The sequence below is a fragment of the Perca flavescens genome, chromosome 12 (genome assembly GCF_004354835.1).
Source record: "Perca flavescens isolate YP-PL-M2 chromosome 12, PFLA_1.0, whole genome shotgun sequence".
NCBI lineage: Eukaryota > Metazoa > Chordata > Actinopteri > Perciformes > Percidae > Perca > Perca flavescens.
Genome location: NC_041342.1, coordinates 28,475,993 through 28,495,777, shown reverse-complemented (window position 1 = coordinate 28,495,777; position 19,785 = coordinate 28,475,993). Strand labels below are relative to the sequence as shown.

Sequence of the window (19,785 nt, the reverse complement as noted above, 5' to 3'; positions counted from 1 at the left end):
AATGTAAACCGCAGAAGTCAAAAGCAGTTGTAGCATTTGTCAAGAAAAATGAAATGAATCGCTGAAAACTATTTTAATTAATCAAAAAGTATTTTTTATTGTTTTAAAAGGAGGAAAGATTATCTAATTCCAGCATCTTAAATGAGAACATTTGTTTAGTTTCTTCACTCTTTGAGAGTAAACTGAATATCTTGTGGACAAAACGAAAACATTTGATTCGATGTCGTCTTGGGTTTTGGGAAACACTGAATGACATTTTTTACCATTTTGCTGACATTTTATAGACCAAACAACTCAGTACAATCTTTTGTCGGGCAGGTGCGTAGGATATGATCAAAAGTAGCAGATCAGTAATAATTTATTTAGAAAAATACAACGTTGATGAAGGTCTAAGATCAAAACGTTGTATTTTTCTAAATAAATTATTGCTTGCGTAATGGTCAGTGTGCGGGACTTTTTCTAAGCCCAAACAAGTAAATCGATTAATCGAAAAAAAATGGACAGAAATAATCTACAATCAAAAATCTTGGTTAGTTGCAGCCCTCCTAAAGTAAAAGTAAAAACTACTTTTTTGTATTTTTCCAAATATAAATGTGACACAATAATAATACTGTAACCTCCTTTCTGGACTTTCTCACTCCCCCTCTTCTTTCACCTCTATTCTTTGCACTATTTAATAAGAAACTGAAGTAGCTATTAGGAAAGTAGATCTGGGCGGGAGATCCAACAGTCAGTTGTCGTGGTAACGTGGCTGTCAGGGTGTATGGCTGCTGTCGGAACAGGGGCTGATTACTGTCTCCACTTCAGTAATCTCAACCACAAGATCTCTGATAATAGCCACACTGTCCAATGGCAGGTCAGCAGCACTCTCTGGCTGCGATCCCATTGGCTGAGGGCTTTGGAGAACCTCCTCTTTTTCTTTCTTTCCTTCTCTCTCAGCTTGATCTGCTTGCTCCTCTTCTTCCTCCTCACCTTGGCTTTTCTCAGTCTCAAGCTCACTATCTTTCTCTCCATCGTCCACCCTCTCTTCGCTCGCTCTCTGCTCTGCGGTTAAGGCAGTGGCGCTCTCTGCTGGCGAATCAGAGGATTGGCAAGCTTCGCCAACGGGCTCACCTCCTGATTGGGCTACACCTTCATCTCTCACCTCCTCTACCTCCTCTTCTTTCCCTTCTCCTGCCTGTATCTCTTCCTTCCCGTCTTTGATGCTGTCACGTATCTTATCTATCTCTTTCTCCTCAGCTGCCTCTTTATTTCTCTCCTCTTTTACCCTCTCCATCTCCCAGTTGTCCTTTATTTCTCCTGTCAAGTAGACCGCTCTGTCAAGGCCGTGCTGTGCCGTCGTCTGCGTTACAGAAAGTGCCGCGGAGTTGCAACCGATTGCCTCGCTTAGTGACCCAAGGCTGATTTTGTTTCCTGTACAAGGCGGGTGTGACGATGGGGCGCCGGGATGCTGGACGGAGGTCGTGTCTTCGGTTCCTCTTTCTGCGGTTGAGAGGTCAGGTGTGGCGGACCTTTCCGGCGTTGCAGACTGATCACTTTGAGCGCATTGGGCTGGAACATCTGCGGACTGCGGTGAGGACGGAGTGGACGCTGAAAGGTCAGGAGAGTCTGGGATGGGATTGGTGGAATCTGTGTTAGCAAGTGATCTGGGTCACCTGACTTGCTGGGACCGATGTGACTGACCACAGGACCAGGTTCTTCGCCATCACCGGGTGGTGCTGCTGCTGAAGAGGAGTCTCGAGTGACCACGGCTGGGCTGCCTGGTGCAGTGCGAGGTGGTGTCTGCCCCAGCAGACTGTACTGACTAATGGCCATATCTGCCGTGTCCAATAACAGACTGTTACTCTTCCTGCTGGCTACATCCTGGACAGCTGAGGATAGGGGAAGACAGGTACAGTGGTGTGAAAAAGTGTTTGCCCCCTTCCTCATTTCCTGTTCCTTTGCATGTTTGTCACACTGTTTAAACAATAGTCAAGGACAACACAAGTAAACACAAAATGCAATTTGTAAATGAAGGTGTTTATCATTAAAGGAGAAAAAAAATCCAAACCATCATGGCCCTGTGTGAAAAAGTGATTGCCCCTAAACCTAATAACTGGTTTCCCACCCTTAGCAGCAACAACTGCAACCAAGCGTTTGCGATAACCTCAATGAGGCTTTTTACAGGTTGGAGGAATTTTGGCCCACTCATCTTTGCAGAATTGTCCTAATTCAGTTACATTAGAGGGTTTTCGAGCATGAACGGCCTTTTTAAGGTCATACCACAACATCTCAATAGGATTCAGGTCAGGACTTTGGCTAGGCCACTCCAAAGTCTTCATTTTTGTTTTTCTTCAGCCATTCGGTGGTGGACTTGCTGGTGTGTTTAGGATCATTGTCCTGCTGCAGAACCCAAGTGTTCTGGTCACTGGTCGGACGTTGAGTGCTACTGGTGTCATCAGCGTTAAATGATCTGGGTCAAAGAGTCTGAGGGAATGTTGTCCCAAACCTCAGCTGGGACCGAGGGACTGCTCTCCCTTGTCCTCCACCACAGGACCAGGTTCTTCAAGCCATCACCGGGTGGGGTGCTGCTGCTGAAGGGTAGGAGTCACCACTGTTCCATGTCTTCGTTTGTGACCACTGGCTGGGCTGCCTGGTGCAGTTCCTGAATTTCTTTGGGTGGTGTCTGCCCCTTAGCAGACTGTACCTTGACTAATGGCCATATCTGGTGTGCTAGAGAAATTGAACTCAGGTGTGGACAACCACAGTTATAGTCCAAATAACAGACTGTTACTCTTCCTGCTTTACAAATTGGCTTTACATCCTGGACAGCTTTGAGGATTAAGTGTGGGGAACAGGAAATGAGGAAGGGGGCAAACACTTTTTCACACCACTGTATGTTCCATTTTAACATTATTAAACATTATTATTCAGCAGATGTTCTTTTTCTGAGTAACTTTAAATAAATGGAGCTACAGGACAGGGCTGCGACTACCACGGTCAAGTACTTTCAGGGAATTTGTGGCTTTTAATGACCTCGGGAGTTAACATTCTACAATTACTCACAAAACAGCGTTTTTTTTTTAAGCCTGATTGTGTCACAGTTTGTTAATGTAAATAATATAGACTTAAATAAAGGGATTTGCTAGGATTATATTCCTGGAATTTAGGGAATGCATTGAACACCATTTAGACTATTGATGGAGTTTGCAGAGAACGTATTTGTCGTATAGTTTATATTACATATAGGTAAAAGGAAAATTGTACCGACATTTTTTTTTTTAGTGGCTAGAAAACAAATTAGTTTGCCGCTGCTGACCTCAGTATTTCTAAATCCCTGGCTACAGCCCTGATATAGGAGATAGAGCCTAACCCTAACCTGCTATTATCAAAAGATACACAATATCTCACTTTTTACAATATGGGGTTTGTCCCTGAGACTCACACAGGCTCATGTTTCTAAGTAATAAGTCTAAGTCGAAGTCTAAGTAATGACAACATAACTGAAAGTCACCGGACGACACAATCTTCTGAACACAGCCATGCTGAGAAACACAGAGAGAGTTGTGTGGAGCTGATCGTCTTAGCAACTCATTTGGCAATGGCTTGAACTTAACGGACGTTCATTCATATCCAAAAGTTACGCACTAAAGCTTTAAGTGTTCCACGTCTAATATTTTCTTTTTTCTTTAAATGATAATATATTATCATTTAAAATGATCTGTGTGTGAACAGCCTGGCTGCTTTTAGGGTTAACAATCACACATTGTTACTCCTTGACCAGTAATGAAACGAACTCACAGAAACATCGCGATATAGAAAGAATAATATAAACACACTGTAGTGAAGAGATAATACGGCAAATGTGTACACTGTGAGTGTGTGTTTACCTGTCTCTATCTCCTTACTGAGGATGTTTCTCAGTACATCATCATAGATATTATGAACCAGGATAAAACTGCTGTAGTCTGAGAAAATGTACTGCTCGAACTGCTGCAGCTCCTGGACAGAAAACACATGTAATACGTTGTAGAATTAAAGTACGGAAATGAGAGTATGAATGTGTAAGAGACCGAGTGGGACAGACTGCAGTCGTGTGTTATTTGACCTACACTTTTCCACTTGTTGTCCATCTTCCTGGTGAGAGCAGGCAGAGTGATCTCCAGGAGAGCTTCCTGGTAGAGCCTCCTCTGGACAACTCTGCTGTCATAGTCCAGCTGCTGCTCACACACACACACACACACGAAAGAAGATGTCAACCAATAGTAGTATAGAAAGCAAGAGGTATGGGACTGCTTTGCAAAAATATGCACAGCCTTGTTCACCTACAGTGTGTCATTGGAGCAGTTATTTTCCCTGAATAATGTTACAATTTGTTTTTAAGACATTTCAAGGCATCTTTTAGGCCTTTATTAGACAAGACAGCTCTAGACATGAAAGGGGACAGAGAGGGGGAACGACATGCAGCAAAGGGCGGCAGGTCAGAATCAAACCCGCGGCTGCTGCGTTGAGGACTGAGCCTCCATACATGGGCGCACGCTCCACCAGGTGAGCTACCCAGGCGGCCCAATTGAGCCTGTTTTGCTACCTGAAATATGATGTGTTAACGCATGAAATTATCTTTTGCAAATATTAAAAAATCATTACTCTAGCACAGGGGTCGGCAACCTTTTTAATATGGAGTGCCATTTTAAGATGTTCCTGTTAATCAGTGTGCCATATCAGCATTAAGCCTGACATCATCTACTGATCCCGCTGAGGCTGTGTTATTTTTTTTCCACGCCATTGGTTGAGCTACCGAATGCCAACGGCGGCACTGTACATACAGGTGTGTATGTAGAGGTAAAAAAAAAAAAAACCTATACACCATTACTTCCATAGTGTAAGAAAATATTTTCATTTTATTTCATACCTTTTATTAATTTTTAAGGATTAATTCTCTAAAAACATCTTTTCTGCAGATCATTGATTCTTAACAATTAACCATATGCAGTAAATTATTATGAAGCTCACACACACACAAAAAAAACATTCCAAATTCAATTGAATCAAAAACTGACTTTGGTGCATGACATGTTGTGGTCATACAAAGTGGATTTATTATGCAGAAATAGCATTTCTTGCCACATACTGTAACTTTATTATTTGATATTGTATGTTGTCATTTCTTTTACCTTCAGGACTCTTTCTTTGGCTCTTTCCATCTTGACAGGAATTTGAGAAGGCTGCAGTCTGGCTGATGCCTGGAGGAACAGCTCTAAGGTGTACACAGCACTGTTCAACAGCTGGAAGACACAAATGACAAACACTGTCTGTGTTTCTCTGCGACACAAACTCTCAGCTTTTTCTATTGTGCTCAGGGTCCTTGAACATGTCACATCTGTATTGAGTGTTGCACTGTGCCAGCTGAAGGCCATGACTCCAACACTGCTCCATACCTTCTCCATCTCCAGGTGTGCAGAGTGAACCAGTCTCTGAGTGCTGCTCAGTCCGAACCGCTGTTTTAAGTCTTCAAGTTGCCCTGCCAGGTTCTCCACCTGCCTGTAGCACTGATCCAGACTGATGGAGCGCAGAGTGGACAAGGCCTGGAAAACACACACAAAACCACTATCATGCGCTTAAATCAAATAATAATAATAATACTTTAAAAAAAAAAACTGACTAAGAGTTTGCTTTTGGGAGGAAAAGTTTGCCCCAAAACCCTGCCCAAACTACACACCATCTATCAGGTTTGGTGGTTTACAGATTGGGCAGGGTTTTGAATTAAAGGGCTCCGTAAGACTCTTTCTCAAAAGACAGACGTGCACGACACAAAGGTCTCTCTCACCATCTTTGTCTCCTCCGTTCCTCCAATTGTGTGTGTGAAGGCTGAGTCCATCTGTGTGTGCAGTGTGTGTTGCATCCCCTGAATCCCTACACTTATGTTTTCTGTAAGCACTTCAAGGATGGAGGAGATGTAGGGTGCTACAGACTCACTGCACACTTTCTCTGCTTCTTCACATAGGCACGCTGGAACACACACACACACACACACACATACACATAAACATCCACTAAAGAGACACAACATGTTTAACAGTGACTTTATCTAAAGTTACTGGAGGACTCTCTATCAGACAGGAAACTCAGATTGTAGCCCCAGATATTGGTTTAACAGCACAGTGTTTGCCCTTCAAAAACAGTCATTCATATTAATTTATTATTTCTAGGTGTGTTCAAACTGTAGGGATTAACCATCAACATGCAGTACCTTTGACCTTTTCCTCCAGGAAGCAGTGAGAAGACATTATCTGGTCCAGGTTGGATCTGATTAGTGCCTGATTGGCTGATGCTGTCTGACGACATTCCTCCCTCAGAGCTTCCAGGCTTGCAGTGAGTTGTACCAGCACCAAAGTGTAGGTTGCCTGCACGGTCTACAGTATACATACAGTACATATATAAACAAACACATAATAAAAACAATAATAATAAAAAAAAACATAAAACACTGAGTTGCAAATTGTGTGCAAAATTGGTCACACTTGTGTTCAGTAAATTGAACACAGGGTAACAGATAGTAGTTTTTAAAGTTGCATAGAAAAAAATTGCGTTCTGAGATTAATATCTAAACTGTGAACATCTAAACATGTGATGCGGCATTCTCAAAAGAAGTCAGAATGATAAGATTATAATCAGAAGTTGGAGGAAAAAATGTCTTAATACTTAAATACTAACAAGTTACAGCTGCATTGCAGTGAAAGCAGTTATTGTGGGAATGCTGTTCTACAGCATTCATCATAGCTAGAGCACAGAGCCTTAAAAAATATATCTTTGTCCCTTCTCTGTAAATTGCTCTCACGCCTACAATATCTACTTGTCATACACAATTTATACATCAAAACGTAGCTATTCTTGTCTAGTTTCAGCCAATTTGCTCAGTTATGCGATACGTCTCATACTTTTGGCTCAGCGAGCTTCCAAATGACGAGAGTTGAAAATATTTCTCCATCCGCTCTCATGTTAAAAATCCTTTATATTTCCCAGTGAAAGGCACAGCGAACCACTTTTTTAAATCGCTGATATGCCCACATTTCTAAGTTTATCAACATAAATTTTATACCGATACGTTCACAAAGGCCTTGTGGTGCTCAGGATCACGTCATTTGACTGATAGCAGTTATAGTTTTGCCAGTCCGAGGCTTTGTTTGAGAGCTTGCTCTCAGTGTCTGAATTGCTGCGGTGTGCTACAGGAGACATATTAAGACCAGGTGCGATCGTTATCAGATCAAAGAGATGTTTATAAACATGGCCCAGGCCCTTAGTAACCATGACAACCCTTTCACAGACAGTCTACTGATTACTCCAGGCTTGCTGTAGGAGTCAACTAACTAGACTAACTATGATCATCAGGCTATATCATTTGCGTTCCACTTCTGTCTGTCTGTCTGTCTGTCTGTCTGTCTCCTTATTTGTCTGTCTCCCTCCCTCCTGTCTCCCTCTCTTTCTCTATGCCTCCCTCCCTCCTTTCTCTTTTCTCTGTCTTCCTCCCTCCTCTGTTCCCCTCCTTCCTTCCTTTAGTCTCCCTCCCTCTGTCTCTCCCTCCCTCCATCCTTCTCAATCTCTCTCTCCTTCCATCACTCCTTCTCTGTCTGTCTCTCTCTCCCTCCCTTTCTCTCTTTCACTCCCTCTCTCCCTTCCGTCTTCTGTCTCTCCCTCCATGGTCATTTGTGATTTCATCCATGTATATAGCCCGTTTCTTTTCAGGCAATATATCCACCTCTCAGCTCTTTAGGGTCATGCTTGTTTATTCTACGCAATGGATATGGCTGATAATAATACAAAGTCTTTAAACTTTCAGCCTTTTTAGTCAATTTTAGTCAAAGTTGCTGTCTTTCTTTTCCTCTCCTCTCTTTCCTCTCTCTCTCCTTCTCTCTTTATTCTCTTTCTTTCCTCTCTCTTCTCTCTTCTCGTCTCTTCTCTCCTGCTCTCCTTTCTTCTCTCTTTCTCTCCTCTCTTTCCTCTCTTTCTTCTTGTTCAGACCCATTCTTTTCACCTAATATATTTCACATCTCATCTCAGCTAGATTGATGCTTTTTCGTTCTATGCAGTGTATATATCTGATAATAATACAAATATTTCTTCTTTCAACCTTTTCAACTTTCATCTTTAACAGTATTACAGTATTCATTTGTTTCATATTTCTGCATATGTGAGTCATTATCAGTTAGAAAATATACTCAGACCTCACAATGTTCTCATCTTTTGTCTTATTCAACATTTAAAGCCAACATTTCAGTTTAGCGTCAGCTTTTAACTTTTTAATGAAATTCATACTTATTAAAATGATTTCCACTTTTTCAACTACTCTCACTACTTCAACTTCTTCTTACGGATTTAAGCTATTCAACCAGTTTAGCTTTAGCAATTCAGCTGTTCAGCATTCCCACGCATTTTCTGCAGGAAATGCATTTTCTAGTTGCTTTTTGTGGCCACTTGGGGGCAGCATAACAGCTACTGTAAACATCACCCTGATATATTTTCAATGAATGTGTTAGTAAACCATAGATATAAAACAGTTGTTTTATATAAACAGTGCAGTGTTTCCTCTATGTTGATTTGACCGTGGCGGCCCCCCCACGGCAACATTTCTGCCCTCCACGGTATCAGAAATAGGGCTGCGTTGTTAGAGTGCATGTTGGAGAACGTTTGTATTTTAGGTGCATTATTTACATGCTGAAGAAGTTACACTGCATTAAGATAATGAAATTAATAGTGGGTTTATTGTTATTTGATACAGAATGCTTAGCCTATATGTCAATATCAAAGTTGGCCTATATAGTAACTCAAAAACTACAGTTCTGAAAAAAAGCCTCATTGTGTGTGTGAATAGAGGTGAATAAATATATTTGTTTGTGTTGCAGCGAAGTGTCAGTTCCATTTGGGGGACCTGCCCCCACTGCTAAAAAAAAATCCTAAAGGAAACACTGCTCAGTGTGCTATTAAAACAGCTAGCAGATACAGAGCAACGTTAGCATTCATTTGAAGTTGTGCTTGTGTCGACCTGCTGAATTATTCAATTCCCTTTTAGCTCTGGCTTGGTCCCCACCAAATTCTGAGAAATATATCTGTCTATTTAAGTTTGGTCTGCGGCTGCACAATTCCGAAAAAAAACACCTCTGCAGATTTTCCGCAGATTTTTAACGAATAAAAAACAAAACTGAGGCTAAAGCTAAGCACACAGTTTGTTAATATTAGGGTGTTTTTTAGCGTCAGGGCTGATGATGGATACATTTAGCGTTCTCCTCACACACCATCTGAGTTGAACAACATCCCTCTCAAGCTGTGTTATGTTGGTGTGTTAGTTTAACTCACTGCCAACCACTGTCGTATCCTTTCTGTCTTCTTGCCCTTCACTCTGGACTGCAGCTGACTCTGTAACCATGACAACACTTCCTCCATCACCTGGGAGGCCAGCACCTACAAATGCAAACACACACTTTAATAAGCAAGTATACGAACAACCATGAACAGACAGTAAGCTAAAGTGTGTGTGTGTGTGTGTGTGTGTGTGTGTGTGTGTGTGTGTGTGTGTGTGTGTGTGTGTGTGTGTGTGCGTGTGTGTGTGCGTGCGCTGACTTGTTCCTCAGTGCCCAGCAGCTTTTCCCAGGATTCATAGCATCCTTTGTCCTGTTGGTAGAGTCGGAGGGCGCGGACGTAGGCCTGGCTCTCATAGGATGGATCACACCAGGGGTCTGCAGGGAGGACTTCATTAGTTTATGAGGACTTTGGTTGAAATGACGTTCATCCTTTTTCTCTAACAAGTATTGTGTGTGTGTGTATCAAAGCCTGATATGTCTATGCTCCTCTGTGCCATAGAGCTCCATTGTTGTCCAAAAATGATTAAAAACAAGTTAAACTTTATTTTACTTTAAGAACAAGTCCCCACGGACTGAGCTACTGCCGCTGCTGATAGGGAAGTACACTCTCTAGCTCATGTCTTGGATGTGCTAGTTTGCAACACTGCTACTCTTCACATCATGTGTATATGCTCTCACTGCTATGATTTCTACTGGTCAGAATTTAAAGTTATTACTTCTAGTGTTGCTGTGTTTAGCGGTGTTAGGTTTCACATCACTCATTTTCAACATTCTTATGTTCAGTTTTTTCTTTGTTGTAGCCGATCATTATTGGTCATTTGTGGTCTTGTTCCACATTTATGCTGTTGCACATTATTTTTTTAAATTGATGTTTGAGGAACATAAAGCTCCACTAATGTGGAGTATACTTCCCTTCATCATCGACACATCTATATAAATTAATCTGTATGAATCACACTAGTGCAGCTGAAACCAGAGGCAGGCAGCGTGACATCATTTCCCCAATCATTTTATGTGGTTACCTTGTTAAAGTGTACACCAGTTTAAACAACATTGTGATTTAGTTGACTGTAAACTAAGATGTCATCACTAGCAGTTCCTAATTAGTATGCTTGCCTTCATCTAAATTAACCCTAAAAGTGGGGGTTAAATCCCACGCACGCACGCACACACGCACACACACCGACACAATCCACCAATATGGTGACATAATTTCCTTTACAATTAAAACATTTTATTTAGAGTTTTAAGGTGCAACATTGAGGGACTCATAGGCTAATTTAAAGAGTCGGGTGAAAGATCCGAGTGAGTCATGACTCAAACAGGTTTAGTGCTCAGTCAGTGAGAGGGGGAGTGGCCAGCGGCTAGAGCGGCAAAAGCCAATGTGTGCTTCTTTTACCGATATATATTTAACAATATCTTTTGCATTTCTAATCCAAACAACGTCAAACTTTTCACCGCACTTATTCGTGCCTGTAGCAAGAAACCTGTCAAGTTTGAAATCCATCGGACTAACGGTTTGAGAGATATGCGCGTAACACACACACACACACACACACACACACACACACACACACACACACACACACACACACACACACACACACACACACACACACACACACACACACACACACAGACACACGTTCCTGCAATTTATAGATTGTTATTAATAAACACATTGATTGTTCAGTACAGCAAAATTACTGCACTCCTCATGTAGCAACAGTAAATAAGCTGCTAACTCTGATATCCAACTTTTTGCACTGAAAGCTATTCACTAGTTTGACCCATTAAAAAAAAAAAAGAGATTGCCAAATAACTAACTTGGCTGATCTTGGATAGATAAAAGAGAAGGTATATTTTTGTCGAAGTTCCCCGAATTACTTTTAATGTTATCTGGTAAGATAAAACCGAAAGGCTAGTGAACACTGGTTTCCTGTGAAGTTATTTTTGACCCCCAGAGGAAGCCATCTCCAGTTTATTAAATCAAAGAATTGAAGTTCCACAAAAGTAATAAGAGTAAAGTGAGACTGTTATTTGAAGAAAAGAGTAAAAACATATTACTTGGTGTGTTTTGTATTGTAGCTCCTGTAAGTATTTAAAGTCAAACAGTGACAGCTGGCCAGCTGTGTGTTGTTTCCTGTTGCTGCTGAGGATATCTTGGTAGCGGTGCAGATATGATATGCTGGTTTTTTTCGAAACCTTATGACGTAAAGTAAAGGCGTTATTTTTGCGTTGTATCCTTGCTAACCACAAAGGAAGTCAACAGTATTAGTATTTGTATCCGTCGCCAGGGCAACTGCCACCGCATGAGTGACACATGAAAAAGAGCCAACCAGCAAGTGCACTATGCTACAGCAGGTTTAAATATGTTTTTTTACTCTCATCTCCCATTACAGATGTGTTAAAGTGTTAAAGCCAATATGAATCATTGGAAGCCTCACACCACCACAGTGGTGGGATGGCGGTTATGACTCAAACACCATTTTGCCAGTTAAAAATACTGCATTTTTAACAGGATATAATAGGATATAATTTAACGCATGTAGTGTTGTACATTGTTAGCCAATTTCAAATAACACATTTTTACCAGGAAATAATGACTTATTGGTTGTTTGCAGATTCCTCTATTGGGGGTCTAGCTTGTTTTTTTTTCTTCCAGATGTGAGTAATTCCTTATTTTCAGCTACATCTTGCATTATGGGGCAATGCTGTCCAGCACTACCCCACAACATTTTATTTTTCAATTTAAATATTTTATTTCAAGTTTTAACATATATGATTTCTTTAAACCGGGAATATTCAGAAAAAAAAATACTGCTCTCCCCATGTAGCATCAGTAAATACGCTGCTTACTCTGATATCCAGCTTTTTGCACTTAAATCTTTCAACTGTAGTTTCCAAGGAAACCCCTCAGTATTCCTCCAAATATAATATATATATATTCCTCTAACTACTGTTACAAGCTTCTTAAAAGCTGCATTTACCAGTTTTTATGTCCACTTGAACTCCAAGCTGAACATCACATGCATTTGACATGTTATCACCTCTTAAAGTGGTTCATGTGTTAGCAAACACTGCCTGTTTACACATCCAGCAGACCTGAAGCAACATAAGCACTCATTCACAGTCATGTGAGTGGCCACCATGCTTAGTCAAGTGAAATATTCACTCTCCTTCTCGCTCTGTTTTGGTCTCCACCAATTTGAGAGAGGGATATATGCCACCAAATGCTTAACTATTTTCACCAGCTGTTCGCTGACTTAACAGCCAAACCTTTGGGAGTATTTAATTAAGCAAGGATACATTTTATTCCTAATGAATCCAAATTTTAGGAATGTGGATTAATTTTTCTTTGAAAAGTTGCATAGTCTCTCTTTCATACACAGACATGAGATTACTTTCATTATTCTCATATCACCCTTGTTCTGAAAATGTTTGAATGCTTCCTTTAGAGCAGCAGAGATGCTATAAGGATTGTTTTTTTTCCAGATGTGAGTAATTCCTCATTTTCAGCTAGGTCTTGCAATGTGGGGCATTCTTGTCTATTACTTCTCCACAAGATTTTGCAACTTCCAAAATGATGTCCGCTGTTTTGAAGTCATTTCATTTGGTCTCTTTCAAACATAGGTACAGCACTAAATGTAAAAGTGAGGAAATGTGCATGTGAGTGTATGTTTTACCAAGGTTGCCGTGTCTTATGCAGGTCTTGAGGGCAGACAGGAAATGATCTCGTTCCTCTTCCTGTTGGAACAGGAAGCAGGTGTAGCCCGTAAAAGGCCGGTGCAGATATACAGCAGGCACATCTGGAGATGATACCAGCGAAGAAGAATCCTCCTTCGCTCCTAAACACACACATGGACATACACAATAGTGTTAAAGATATGGGCTTGACTCTATACTCTCTGAACCATGCTCAACAAAATAAAAGCAGCTGAGGCTTATGTCAACCGGTGACAGCAACTCTTGACTCTTAGACATGCTTTAAAAAAATATAATGTATATATATAATATAGAAGTCTGAGAAATTCTCACTTGATTTATTACCTCAGTAAACATTTTCATGGCCTCAATCGCTAGTTTACCCTCTGGTAATCGTCAACTTTCCCTCTTTAGCGTTTAGCTTAGCACAGCGCCATTGCAACCACAAACGACATTAGCTTGTCAGCGTCATCCTTCCCAACTCCACCCTTTCATCCAAAATGGTCACGTGTGGTTTCAAAAAACCAAGATGGTGACGGCCAAATTTCCAAACTTGAGGCTTAAAAATGGCAGTCCACAAACCAATGGGTGACGTCATGGCTGCTATGTCCACTGTTTTTTTTTTTTTACAGTCAATGTGGTTAACACAGCAAATCAATCTATTATTAAATACTGCAAGTATATTGTTATATAGGAATATGTTAATACTGCCATTGAGTATTCCAGCACAGGTCTTCTCCAGGTGAGCTCTGGACTCCTCCTCTGTGGTGAACACACTGCACCCCGCCGGCTGGAGGACCAACTTCGCTGAACATCCACGACTGAAAGTCTACAAGGTGGAAACACAGACAAGAATGTTAGATTACATATCATTTATATTCTGAATGTCATTTTTTGTTTGTAAAAGTGTGTAAGTGCTGGTGTCACCTCCATGTTTTCATGTATCTCCACTTTGTAGACTCCTTTTAGGACCGCGTATCTCTCTCTGCATTTCTTTCCCTGCTCATCCCAGCAGGAGAACTTTACACTCCCTTGGTACAGCACTTCCTCCCGAGCATACTGAGGCTACAAACACACACACACACACACACACACAGATTAAACTTTAACTTCTTAAAACGTTAGCACAGATTTTCCAGCTGCATCCAGCATGAACATGAAGTTACAGCTAGCCAGTATTGGTTGATTGATGATTGAGTGTTGTTGGACAGATTGACAGGTGCAGCTCCTACCCCGGGTGTGAGCAATAGGCCCCTCCCCTCTTTCTTAGGCTCCACCTCCTGGTGTAAATGTCCGATATAGGCTGCAGAGTACTGCTGACGGTAAAACACACTGAAGCTCTGGAACGCACTGTCAACAAGTCCTGGACACAAAGACGGACACACATTTAAACAGATAATGTCATACTGTATTTCGCTTTATTTGCCCTCCTTCATTTCTTTCATCTCAAAACCTAGTGATCAGCTTATTCATTTATTGCAAGAAACCATTGGTAGGCCTACATAGTAACCATAGGTGGTAGTTATAAGGGGGGACATGTGTACATCCAAGCTGCACAAATCAATATTTAAATGTTAACAATGGATTTAATAACTGCGTAATGTGAAACTGGACACTCTTACTGATGACCCCACAAAAAATTCCTTTCCCGCAACTTTACTGTTTGGGTTTACTTTAACCCCTCTCATCAACCTTGATTGTTGTTTTTAAAAGCTTTGATTAACTGTACAATATGCTCAGCACTAAACTACAGACAAAGTTAGCAACAGGCTAGTGCTGCTAGTGTTAAGCCATAACAACTTTATACGATAATAATTTGTCAATGTCGTGTTTTCAGTTGTGGTGTAGCATAGGAGAGGAGGTAACACACTCACACACACACACACACACACACACACACACACACACACACACACACACACACACACACACACACACACACACACACACACACACAGAGCTGTGGGTCTGAATTGCAAAAAAAAAAAAATAATAATACTTTTCCAAATCTCATTATCTGTAGTCACAACAGCAATATTATAACACATATTTAAAGATCTATTTGGGGACATTAAAATGCATGCTTAATGACACATTTAAAGTTGTGTGGTCTGTGCAAGTTTGTCAAATGTCAAATATCTATCGATCTGTAAGAAGAGGTGGATTAATACTTCCTTTCTCTCTGCAGGCTCTGGATGGGTTTGAATGTGGATCAGTCATAATCTGTTGTTTATCATTTGTTTACAGTGTATGGCCATTATCATACATTGTTTGGGTGACTCTAGAGTCTGTAGGCTTTCATCTTACACACACACACACACACACACACACACACACACACACACACACAACACACACAAAACACACACACACACACACACACCAACAATGTAATGGTTGGAAATGGCTGTAATTACATTGTAGGAGATAAGTGACAGGATGTGACTGTGATGATAACATGTATGGGAATGTACGTACAGAAATGAGCAAAGCAACTCACAAAGCAAATTTTGTTTCATCATTTGTTATTTTGGTTTTCAAGTCAAAAGTTAATTTGAAGTTGAAATTATAATTTGTGACTTGACTGAAAAAAAAAACCTCATTTAATGGGGGTGGAAGTGACGCTAATTAACTGTCCTGGTGGTTAATGTGAGTAGGTCTACAATATAATAAGCACAATGTCCCCACTTTAATTCCGGGAACCTTTGTGGCATGTCACACCCCCCCACCCATGTTTCCTGTCTACCTCTTTGCTGAAAGCTATCTAATAAAGACCAACATAAATTGTCATGTTGTGCCCCCATCATGCATGTAGAACACAAACACCTTGCAGTACAATGCAGTCTGACCCAACACCACTAACTACAGCTAAATGAGCATATATTGGAATAAACTCCTGTTGGAACTTGGCACTCACAACTAAAGCAGAAACACAGTGACAGTGGAGGGTAAACCAACCTCAACTGCACCAATTAACACATTAACCACTACTGCACTGCAGCTACTACTTTTGATGTAACTACACATACAGTATACCTACTACTGCTGCTAATATAACAACAACTACTACTACCACTACAGATACTACTATAGTTTACTACTGCTCCAGTTGCTACTATTTATATTTATATTACTACTTCTGCTATAATTACAAGTGTCACCATCACTGCTACCCAGGTCACTTCTGCTTCTGTTATTTGTCTTTTATTTACTCTCTACGGAAAACTGGGCCATCAAAGTCCTCATAAAGACTTTTAAACAACAAGTGTCCAAAACTGCAGACTACACTATAGAAATGCCTGGGGAAAAGAAGAAAAATAAGTAGTAGTATCTCTTAGTTTTACCTTTGATGTTGCTGATTTTAGCCTCATCCAACAAGCCAGAGGAAGATGCTCCCATACTGTATCTGTTTCCCTTCTTATCAAATGAAAAGCTCAATTCAGTTATCTGAATATGTATACACAGTATTCACAGGATACGAAATACATGTCAACTAAAATGAGCTGCTCTGATGTGTCAAGACGTTTTTGCTCAGCTCATTTCCTCAGTTCTCTGTAAGTCACGCTGCATTCACGTGGTGTTGAAATAATCGGACAAATGAGTTCCAGGCTGGGGGAATTCATGTCTGAAGTCGGAACAACTCGTAAAGTCGGCAAACATATCGGTACTCGACTTGCCGAGTTGACGTCATAGAAACTTGGCGGACGAAGGTAAATGTTGGTGTAACGGTGTAAATCTCTTTATACATCCATGGTGTAAATAGGTTTCTGTTAAATTCATGCATAAATTGGGACAGCTGGCTTTACTGTCACATTGCAGCTCAGTGCTATAAGTATCGAATGATGGGTAATCCACAGTAGAACTTTTGATAAACTCTGTGATAAGTCGCCTACACGTACAACATGTTTTAATTCTGTTGTATTTTTTGTTATCTTATGAAGGAGCTAATATACTGTTTATTTATTTGGCATCGAGTGAGCCATTAGTTTCCGGTTCAGAGCTGAATGCTAAACCTAGCTTTTTTTGAGCTGCTTCTGATGCTATTCCAACTTAGCCTACTGTGTGTTGTGTTCATGGCTCTGTTCATGCTGACAAAATACCCATCTTACTTCATACTGGTTTCCCCAGATGCAGATCCACGTACACAACAAAGTGAGACTGTCACATAGAAGACCGTCACATTTGGTTAAGGTAAAACTTTTTATTAATTTACGTTTTGCATTTAAATTTTTTTCTCACGTCATTTGTAATATGGTATTAGCTTGTATTCCATTTCTGTCCACGTAGAGTGACCTAGATTAGTTAGAAATGTTATGTATTAACATGAACCTGATAAGAAGTCAGGTAATGCAATATTTGACTGTTTTTAGGGAATGTAACGTTACTGGTGCAGCAACAAGTCAACAAGAGAAAATCACTAATATAAAGCTTCAAACTGCAAATAAATAGCCTACTGGAAACTGCTATCAACGTGTTGTTTTAATGCTCTGAGAAATAAAACACAACACATTTTCTTTGTAGCTTCCATGTTGTTTCCACATTGCGACTAAAGCTCATGAACACACCAAAGTCAAAAGAACGACTTCCCAGACAGCCAACTCAGAAAAAGGACCATCCATCTGAGACGAGGAGCACCTGAATGCAGCATCAGTGTGTGAGCTGGGCGGTATTGTTAAAACGTGAGGTGAAATCTGTCACAGCAGGGATTTCAATTCAATTCAAAGGAGTCAAAGGGAAACAGACATTTACATTGCCAAAGCAAGTGTGAAATAAAAACAAAAATATACATACAATAAGTAAAGATCTACTAGAATAAAGTGTAAACAGAGCTGTGCAACATTGTAAGCGAACACATGACTGAAAAAAGGTAAAGTTTAACTGATATATACATTCAAGCCTATAAGGAAAGATAAGTTAAGATAAAACTAGAAAAGTGTGGACAAAGCAGTTAAAACATATACATAGAAATAAGTTAGAACTGTGTAAACACTGCAACAGTTTCGAGGCATCTCCATATGTATGTACAGTGTGTCTGTGTACGGAGGTCAGCAAAGTGCAAATGGTCAGTGCAGGAATCCAAAGATGATTCACAGTTTTCATGGTGGTATTATTCCATTGGATGTCCTTTTCTTGTCAGATCACAAATCTTGCTGCTGTGTTCGCACATTGCTGTATTTCACTCAGCAGGTATGTACGTTTTTTTGTTATCAGTTATGTTGTTAAAAAAAAGCAGCTCTGTTTCCAGCTGATGTTGTGTGCAGTGGGTGAAGCCAGGTCTGGCTGTGGCCGCCTCTCTCGATGGCGAGGCTGTGTTCACTGCGCGTGTACAGAGTCAAGGGTTGCTTTAGTTTTGGGTCATTCACAGGGCTCAGGTATTCTGCCACAGGGCATTCTCTGTCTAGGGTCAAATAGCATTGCAATTTGCTCTGGTTTTTGTTTGATTCTCTACAATGTGTCAAGTGATTTTCTTTTTGTTTTCTTAGACTTTGGTTTAGTCTGATGATGGGGTGTGTGTCTGGGGGCTCTGAGTCCCAGATCCAGCTGGCTGATGGGACATCTCTCTACGGTATCTCTGTGGATGATGGTTTTGGTATGAATTGTGTCCGGGTCACTTTCTTCTAGGTGATAATGAAATTTCTTTATTCAATTCAATTTAATTCAATTTTATTTATAGTATCAATTCATAACAAGAGTTATCTCAAGACACTTTACAGATAGAGTAGGTCTAGACCACACTCTATAATTTATATGCTCTCTTTTGAACTTGTAGTAGTAGTTTTATGATAATTTTTTATGATTAGTGGGTATAGTCCTTCCATCTCACCAAACACAACATCATACACAAGGGTCAAAATTTGACAATGTAATTTACCCTTGTGGAATGAATGAAAGCATGTCTTCTTCACAACCTCCCTTTTAGGGCCATCTGCTGGTTAACACAGGAACATATTACAATATTTTTTAGCTCTATGCAACACTGTTACTCAAACATCACAGATTCTATCAAAGTTATGTTCCCAAATTAGAAAAGTGATTATAAATGTAACCGTACTGCTAATGTCTGTCTGGCTGTTTTTATGCTGTTTTGTGTCATTATGTGTTCATGAATCACAGGATCACGATACGATACGTGATACATGGCTAATGATACCGATGATATCACAATACAGCCATTCTGCGTTAATCAATATATTGCTAGACAATCCTATAATGATACATCACGATATCGGTCTAACTATGAATACAAAATGCGTGTGAAAAGGTTAAGTGCAGGTTTTCTCTGTTTATTCTCTGCAACTCCAAACTTAGTTAGAGTTAGAAAACAGCACAGTTCTGCAGCACAAGTTTTTCAGTCTGTAAATTAAAATGACTACAATGAACTATAGAGAACCTATGGGTCCAGACTTTGGACTTAAACGTGGCTCAGACATCTGTTATTGTCCTCAAACTGTTGTCCGCCATCCCGTTGATATTTTATCATTTTATTTTTGTTTGTAGACTCTTCTCTGTAGTTATTTTTGAGATGTTTGTAATTATTATTAGCTGAATTTGCAACTTGTACTAGATGTCTACTATGTCATGTGGGTCAGGTCTGCTTTCTGTCCCCCCAGAGTCTGAACTAAACATGGAAAAGCAGCGTTCAGTTGTTATGCACCACATGGGCTACAGTATCTGGAACAAACTCCCAGAAAACTGCAGACCCACTGCAACTCTCCGTTCTTTTAAATGAAGGCTGGAGACTTTT

General features: G+C 40.3%; 1 protein-coding gene across 1 annotated transcript; it reads right to left on the bottom strand.

Annotated features, from left to right (window-relative positions):
* Positions 1-754: 754 nt before the first annotated feature.
* On the bottom strand, positions 755-16,574 carry LOC114566011 (protein Niban). The gene is made up of 15 exons (XM_028594351.1): positions 16,385-16,574; positions 14,273-14,403; positions 13,968-14,105; positions 13,752-13,869; positions 13,022-13,183; positions 9,595-9,710; positions 9,331-9,435; positions 6,230-6,392; positions 5,807-5,988; positions 5,418-5,564; positions 5,154-5,264; positions 4,092-4,199; positions 3,870-3,981; positions 1,684-1,871; positions 755-1,567 (listed from the first exon to the last, which is right to left on the bottom strand). Exons 1-15 carry the CDS (start codon positions 16,437-16,439, stop codon positions 755-757), a joined length of 2,649 nt encoding a protein of 882 aa, XP_028450152.1. The 5' UTR covers positions 16,440-16,574.
* Positions 16,575-19,785: the final 3,211 nt, after the last annotated feature.